Below are 7,361 nucleotides of genomic sequence, written 5' to 3' on the forward strand. Positions count from 1 at the left end.
CTGCCACTTTCAGTGGAAAGAGGTTCTTCCTCATGCTGAGGTGGAAGTTCTTACGTTTCACTTTATGGCCACTGCTCCTCGTCCTGTCGCTGGGCACCACTGAAAGGAGTCTGGCACCACCCTCTCTAAACGCCACCTGCACGAAGAACCTGCCCGTGCAGACGCCTCCTGCCCACTCACAGCCCCGGGGCCGCAGCCCGCAGCTGTACACCCGCGGGTGCCTCCCGGCCGCGGGCAGCGCGGCTGGAAGGGGCGTCTCTCCACCAGCGCCATAACGGCCGCGCCGCCCCGGCAGCGCCCGCGCTCGCGGGGCGCCCTGTCCACCGGCGAGGCGGCGGGGACGGGGACAGGGCAGGGCAGGGCAGGGCAGGGCAGGGCAGGGCAGGGCAGGGCAGGGCAGGGCAGGGCAGGGCAGGGCAGGGCCTACCGGCCGCCGCAGCCCGCGCCCCCCCAGCCCGGCGGCGCCGCCGTGTCCGCGGCCCCTTTAAGGCTCTGGGCGCGCCAAGACCCCCGCGCGCCCGGGACCGGCCCCGCCCACGGACAGAGCGCGCCAAGGCTGCCCGCGCGCGCCGGCCCCGCCCCCCGCCGCGCCGGGCCAATCAGCGCCTCTCGCGGGGCCGCCTGCCCAATGGGATGGCAGCAGTCGCGGCGCCGCGCTCTCGGGACCCGCCTCCCGGGGCGGGGCCGCCGGCTTCCTCGACTCGCGATTGGCCGGCGGGAGCGCGCGCCCTGTGACGCTCGCGCGCGGTGATTGGCTGCGCTCGGGCGCGAAACGTAACGCGGGAAAAGCGGCGGGTCGGGCAGGGCGGCGGCGGCTCCTCCGGGCGCGCGGCTCCGGTAGCGCTTCGGAAAGGTGCGGACGCGCTGCCATCGCTTCGGCCCCGCCGCCGCTAGGGCCGGGGGCCGCCGCTGACGGCGCAGGTCTGGTCGGGGGTGGCCGCGGAGGCGGAGGGGCGCGGGGGAAAGGCACCGAGAGCGCGGGGGGCCGCCGTCCCGGTGATGAGCGGCTGAGGCGGAGCCGCGCGGCGACAGGTGGCGGCGGCTGCGGGACGTCCGTGCGGCTGCACGGCCCGGCGCGGGTGGCGGGGCCGTGCCCTCCCTCTCACCGCGCTCCCCTCGCCGCTGCCCGCGAGCGGTCGGTGATGGCGGAGCGGCTGCCGCCGGGAGCCCCCTCGGTGATTTTTTGCCAGGACTCGCCGAAGCGCGTCCTGGTCTCCGTTATCAAAACCACCCCGATCAAACCCTCCCCGGCGTGGGGCGGGGGCGAGGAGCCGATGCCCGTCCCTCCGGTCCCCACCAGCCCCGGCTTCAGCGACTTCATGGTCTACCCGTGGCGCTGGGGCGAGAACGCGCACAACGTGACCCTCAGCCCCGGCGGCGGCGACAGCACCGCCGGCCCCTCGGCGCTGCCGCCGCCCCGCGGGGCCGCGGGCAGAGCCCCCGCCGGGGACGAGGAGCCGGCGGAGAGCGGCGGCCGCCACCGGCACCGCAAGGTGAGTGCGGGGAGGGGGAACCCGCGCGCGCCGCCCGCGCCTCCGCCCGGGCGTTAAAGGGAGGGCACTTCCGGCAGCGGGGCGCGCCCGGGCTGAGCGGGACGGGGTCGGATCGCGTCCATGGGGAGCGCCCGTGCTCTGCCATCCCAGCGGCAGGGCTGTGTCCAGCACAGGGCTCTCAGGGACAGGGAGCTCCTGCAGCGGGCCCAGCACGGGCTGCGAGGGTGGTCAGGGGACAGGAGCATCTCTCGCACCGGGAAGGGCTGAGGGAGCCGGGCCTGTTCAGCCCTGAAAGGAGACGCTGAGGAGACCTCATTAAAGTGTGTAAATACCTAACGAGGATGACAAGAGGACGGAGCCAGGCTCTGCCCGTGGTGCCCAATAACAGCACAAGGGGAATGGGCAGAAAGTGATGCACAGAAAGTTCCACCTGAACATGAGGAAGAACTTCCTTACCGTGTGGGTGACCACACACCGAACAGATTGCCCAGAGAGGGGTGGGGTCTCCCTCACTGGGGATATTCCGGAACCCTCTGGACACAATCCTGTGCCCTGTGCCGTGGGATGGCCCTGCTGGAGCAGGGAGGTTGGACCAGGTGACCCGCTGTGGCCCCTTCCAGCCTGCCCCATTCCGTGGTTTTGTTGCCGGTTCCTCCCCGTGATGGAGTGCTGGCAGTGCCTGGCATCTCCCCTGCTGCCAGAGCCCAGCCACCAGGAGTGAGTTGGGGATGGGCTGGACATGGCCTGGGCTGTTTCTGTGCTGTCACAGCACCACTGTCACCATCCTCAGTGCTGTCACTCCGGGGCGTGCTGTGCCTGTTGGCCACACGGCAGAGTGGGGAAGGTGCTGGAGTTTAGTTCCCTCATTATTTACGCCCAGGATGGGATCAAACGTGGCCGGCCGAGAGCAGACACCGTCCGAGACCTGATCAGTGAAGGAGAGCACTCCTCCAGCAGGATACGCTGCAATATCTGCAACAGGGTCTTCCCACGAGGGAAGTCACTGCAGGCCCACAAGCGCACTCACACGGGTGAGTAAAAGGGAGGGGTGCATTGCTGGGCTGAGCGCTTGGGAAGCAGCAGGGAAGGAGTTAGAACCCTGCAAACAAACCACAGAGGAACTCCCCAACACTTGGCCTGTTAATATGTTATTGTAACTACTAATTTAATCATATTTTATTTTCAGTGCTTGTTAGTCACTCACAGTCTTTGTAGCTGTGTTTGTCGTGCTGAAGTGTAACAGCAATTTGGGCTGTAATAGTGTAGGCAAATTACAGAAATATTTTATCTGTTGCAGTCACAGACCTGCTTTGTAAGAGGGAGAACTCTTTTTGAGCTTGGTGCTCTGCACTTGAGCTTGGTAGCTCTTTGTATTCTGACTTCCCCTTCTCTGTTATTTTTTCCCTGTTGCTGTTGTGTTTTGCACACCGAATTGAAGTTTCCTGTAAGAGGTTACAGTAACTTAGAAAGTAGATGGCAACTTCAGCACTGTAACACCCTAGAAGTGCAGTTTAAATGTTGAGAAAAGAGTCCACCTGCTTAAAATTAGCACCCAGTTATTTTTTCCCAACATCTAGAATTCATTTTCTTGGGTCATGCTAATTCTCTGAGCAGTATTTAGTAGGCAGCTTGCAGTTAAGTGAAAATGTAGGATGAACTCGTTCAGCTGGGCTTGAACTGGAGATACTGTTGGTTTAGGCTTTTCAACCAAGCAAATACCTTTTTTTTTAAATTCATGTTTCAACAGCACTCTGTATTTGCAGTAAAGTGTGAAGTCATGTAGCTCACAGTACAGACACAACCATCAGCACTCCCCCCAAGCCAAGCAAACAAAATCCCACAGAAACCTTGGCTCCCACCTTCGCTTCTTCTGATTCAAGGCCCTACAACTAATCTAGATAATGAAATTAAACAGCAGTTTCCTCATGGGTTTTGGTCAAAAGACATTATTATTTCACTTGGTTGTACAAGCTGTTGAACTTGAAAGAACTTCTTACCTGAGCAGAGCTTACCCTGGTGTCATTCCTCCGGGTCACCTCTGTTTGGTCTCCTTCCTGAGGAGCCCTCTCGAGGAAGGAGACACTTGCTGCCTTGTTTTGTCTGATTGCAGTTTGCATGGAGAAGTCTTCCTTGGTGACTTTTCTAAGAAAACTTTGTTGACTTAAGTCTGGAATAAGCTTCTCCTGCAGCCTGCATTGTTATGACTTTTCTCAAAAGTGAGACTTTCGCCTAATGAGAGATTTCTGCAACCTTGTATGTTATTATAATGTTGACCTCAAGTATTTCACCCTAGTTCAGGCTATGTTAAGGATAAAATTTCTCTGGTTACAATTTGAATTACATCACTTGTCCATTTACTTCCTGTATTTCTTACTCTATAGGGGTCCATAGTTTCACTGGACAAAGCTTATGTGGTGTTATCTAAGAGTCTTAAATCAGAAAACATGACAAGGGAAAAAAATATTTTTTTTCCTCTCTGGAAATAAGTATATTGTCCAGTAGCATAGAACATGTACTTCAGAGTAAACCAGGACTTCTTAAGTAGTTGCAAGTGTCTGAGTGGCTAACAGGAGAGCTTGCTTGTGTAAGTCTCATGCCAGGGATCACCACTGGGTACTATGACTCATAGTCAGCTTTCATAAATCTCTGTTCATTATTTTTAAGGTGAAAGGCCCTATTTATGTGACTACCCAGATTGTGGGAAAGCCTTTGTACAGAGTGGGCAGCTCAAAACTCACCAGCGTCTCCACACAGGAGAGAAACCATTTGTCTGCTCAGAAAATGGTGAGTCATCAGAGAACAATTTGCAGCTTTCTAGGGTCAGACCAATACTGGAATTGTGTACAAGTTCACTTGGCAAAGATACATTAAAGCCTTCGAGTTTAATTTTGGTGGAACTTCTGGGGTGGTTCTGCAAATATGTATCTAAGGATTGCATATGTTCTCTGTCAATAGATACTAACTTATAAAATGACAGGACGTATTATGAACCTTGCAACTTTGTTTTCAACCAAACCTAGGGTTTTTGTGAATGAGGAAGGTTGGATTCAGTGGCATCTTCATCCCACAGATGTTATGCTTAGTCACTGGTTGGCTGCTTTCCATAACGTGTTCTTCATTTTTGCTTGGTGTTTTTAAGGCTGTTTGAGCAGATTCACACATGCAAACCGTCACTGCCCAAAACATCCCTATGCCCGGCTGAAGAGGGAGGAGCTCACAGACAGGCTGACCAAGAAGCAGACGGCTGACAATAAAGCTGTGGCTGAGTGGCTAGCAAAGTAAGTTCCCTCAGGATGTCACATTCCTTGAAATACTTATAAGGTTGGTCTGACAAAGCATTTTATTCTTCAGAACAGTAAAACCCCAACAAACCAAAACTATATGCTCCTCCAGTACATATCAGCCCTCCTTAAAGGAGTCTGAACTCCTTTAAGACAAAGTTCCTCATGAGACTTTTTTTCTTCCAATTTTGTTTTGGTTTTGCTCTCTGCTTAAATGCTCTTCTTTGCTTGATCAACCCCTGCTAATATCTTGTTAGTGCTACAGTTGCTGAATTTGCCCTTGTATGAGGGGCAACAACTGTGTTTGCCTAGGGAGAAATGCCTGCTGGGAATACCATGTAGAGGAGAAACCTGTCACAGATATTCACTTGGGCACTTCACACTTAAAATACTGAATAAAGAAGGTTTCTGACAGCATAAATACTGTCCTATAAGGGCTGAAAGATAAAATCAAATGCAGTGCTTAGTCGGATGCAAATCAGTACTTGGGGAGGATTTTGGCAGCTTTGGATTGTTGTCAGGTGTACTCATAGAATCATAGAATCATCTGGGTTGGAAGGGACCTCTGAGATCATCAAGTCCAACCCTTGATCCAACCCCGCTGTGGTTCCCAGCCCATGGCACTGATGCCACATCCAGTCTCAGTTTAAAAACCTCCAGGGACGGAGAATCCACCACTTCCCTGGGCAGCCCATTCCAATGGCTGAGCACCCTCTCTGGAAAGAAATTCTTTCTAATATCCAACCTAAACCTCCCCTGGCACAGCCGAAGACCCAGCCCTCTTGTCTTGCTGATGGTTGCCTGGGAAAAGAGACCAATCCCCACCTGGCTCCCCCTTCCTGTCAGGGAGTTGCAGAGAGTGAGGAGGTCTCCCCTGAGCCTCCTCTTCTCCAGGCTGAACAGCCTCATTGCTCTCCTCTGGACCTGCTCCAGGAACTCAATATCCTTCATTTGACAAGCGTTCCCCACATTTGGTGTTACAGATACTGGGAGACCAGAGAACAGCGTGCTCTTGCTTTGAAGACCAAAGCAATGCAGAAAACGGACCAGGAGCAGCAGGACCCGATGGAGTATCTCCAGTCTGACGAGGAGGACGATGAAGAGAAGAGCAGCTCTCACTCAGCCGCCTGCCTGCGCCGGCTGCAGGAGCAGCGCGAGCGCATGCACGGGGCACTGGCTCTCATCGAGCTGGCAAACTTAGCCGTGGCACCCCTGAGACAGTAGATGGGAGCAGTCTCTGCCTACACAAAACATTACCTGCTGGTGTCACTTAACCAGTTAGATCCCAAGCATAAGCTAAGCACCTTATTTGCTTATCATAGGCTGCTATTCTGTAGAATTTATGAAGAATGTTGTTGCCCCCGTAACGTGGGGTGAGAGAATTGCACTTTTGATAGATAGAAGACGTATGTAAAGTTTATAAGTGTTTTGTAAATATAGGGTTGACAAATTTATGTGTCTTGGGAAGCTAGATTTTGCAAGGTTAACTCATTTATTTGGAGCAGTTTTCACAGGAAGCACTTTCTGAACAAAGTATTCACAATTAGCAGAATGGTACATGTGGCCAAAGAAGGCTGACAAAAAGAAAAGCATTTATCTGACTATTTAAGCAAATTTATAAAAAGCTATAGGTCTGGGGATACTGTTAAACAGCAACAAAACTGTGTTTTTCTAATGTCAGTATGTCTTTACCTAGTATCACCAAGGTGAAAGGCAAAAGTTAATCATCTCAACTTGCAGTGGGAAAGGAACTGCTTCGTGCAGGAAATCCTAAGGTTGTTCAGTATCTTCACTGTGACTGCTCAAGGTATGAGACTTGACTTTGCTGCTTTACATTTTCTGATTTGATTTCAGCAGAATCTCTTGGTAGCACTTGTTATTCCTAACATGTTGGGAACTTTTGCACATTGTTTTGTCTGAAAATGATTAGTCTTGCAAAGTCTAGACAAAGTTAAACAATTGGTAATATTTTTTCAGATGTTTTTTGACCCTGTAGTGGTTTGGCACTTGATTTTGTTGATAAAGGGGGTATTTACAGGGTGGTATGGATTTCTAGTTAACTATTCCAGATCTTCTATTAGCAAACACTAAGTTTTAAAGTATTGCTTTCATATGATGATCAGCAGATATGAGCCTCCGTACTTTCTGTGCCTAAAGCCACCTTACTGCTTTATTTCAGGATAACATGCCAATTTTGTGTTCACTAACCATAGCACAGCTATCAGTTAAACACTGCAGGAAAGTATTCACTATACAACTAGAAAATAGGCTTCCAAAGATAGTTACAAGTGTGTTAACAGTGGGATTTCATATATTTCCCAAAAAAATGAAGTTACAGAATGCTGCCTAGTACTCAGATGTTGATATAAAATGTTTAACAGGGTATCTTGTCGCTTTGAGAATGCTGTGTACTTTTCAGTAGCATCGTCTCATGGTGATCTTTTTCCATAATTTTCTTTGAAGGCAGCCAGAGATTCCTAATATTCTAACAAAACTTTGTTTTCAGATTGGACTTCTTGTTGTGTGGTTTTGTTGTTGGTTGTTGTTATGAAGCTACTGCTTAAGGGGATATTAATAATGTGAATTT

The 7,361-nt window shown here is 51.8% G+C and overlaps 2 protein-coding genes across 2 annotated transcripts in view; both read left to right on the top strand.

Moving 5' to 3' along the window:
• The first annotated feature begins 943 nt into the window (after window positions 1-943).
• On the top strand, window positions 944-6,029 carry ZNF367 (zinc finger protein 367). The gene is made up of 5 exons (XM_027653083.1): window positions 944-1,493; window positions 2,374-2,524; window positions 4,158-4,277; window positions 4,633-4,771; window positions 5,758-6,029. Exons 1-5 carry the CDS (start codon window positions 1,143-1,145, stop codon window positions 5,996-5,998), a joined length of 1,002 nt encoding a protein of 333 aa, XP_027508884.1. The 5' UTR covers window positions 944-1,142; the 3' UTR covers window positions 5,999-6,029.
• Window positions 6,030-6,038: 9 nt separating this feature from the next.
• Window positions 6,039-7,361, top strand: part of SLC35D2 (solute carrier family 35 member D2) — a 28,189-nt gene continuing 26,866 nt past the window's right edge. The window contains exon 1 of the mRNA XM_027653081.1: window positions 6,039-6,581. The gene's annotated coding sequence lies outside the window, so the exon portion shown is untranslated. The remainder of the gene's footprint in view (window positions 6,582-7,361) is intronic.

The sequence above is a fragment of the Corapipo altera genome, unplaced genomic scaffold (genome assembly GCF_003945725.1).
Source record: "Corapipo altera isolate COAL_440 unplaced genomic scaffold, ASM394572v1 61305, whole genome shotgun sequence".
Taxonomy (NCBI): Eukaryota; Metazoa; Chordata; class Aves; order Passeriformes; family Pipridae; genus Corapipo; species Corapipo altera.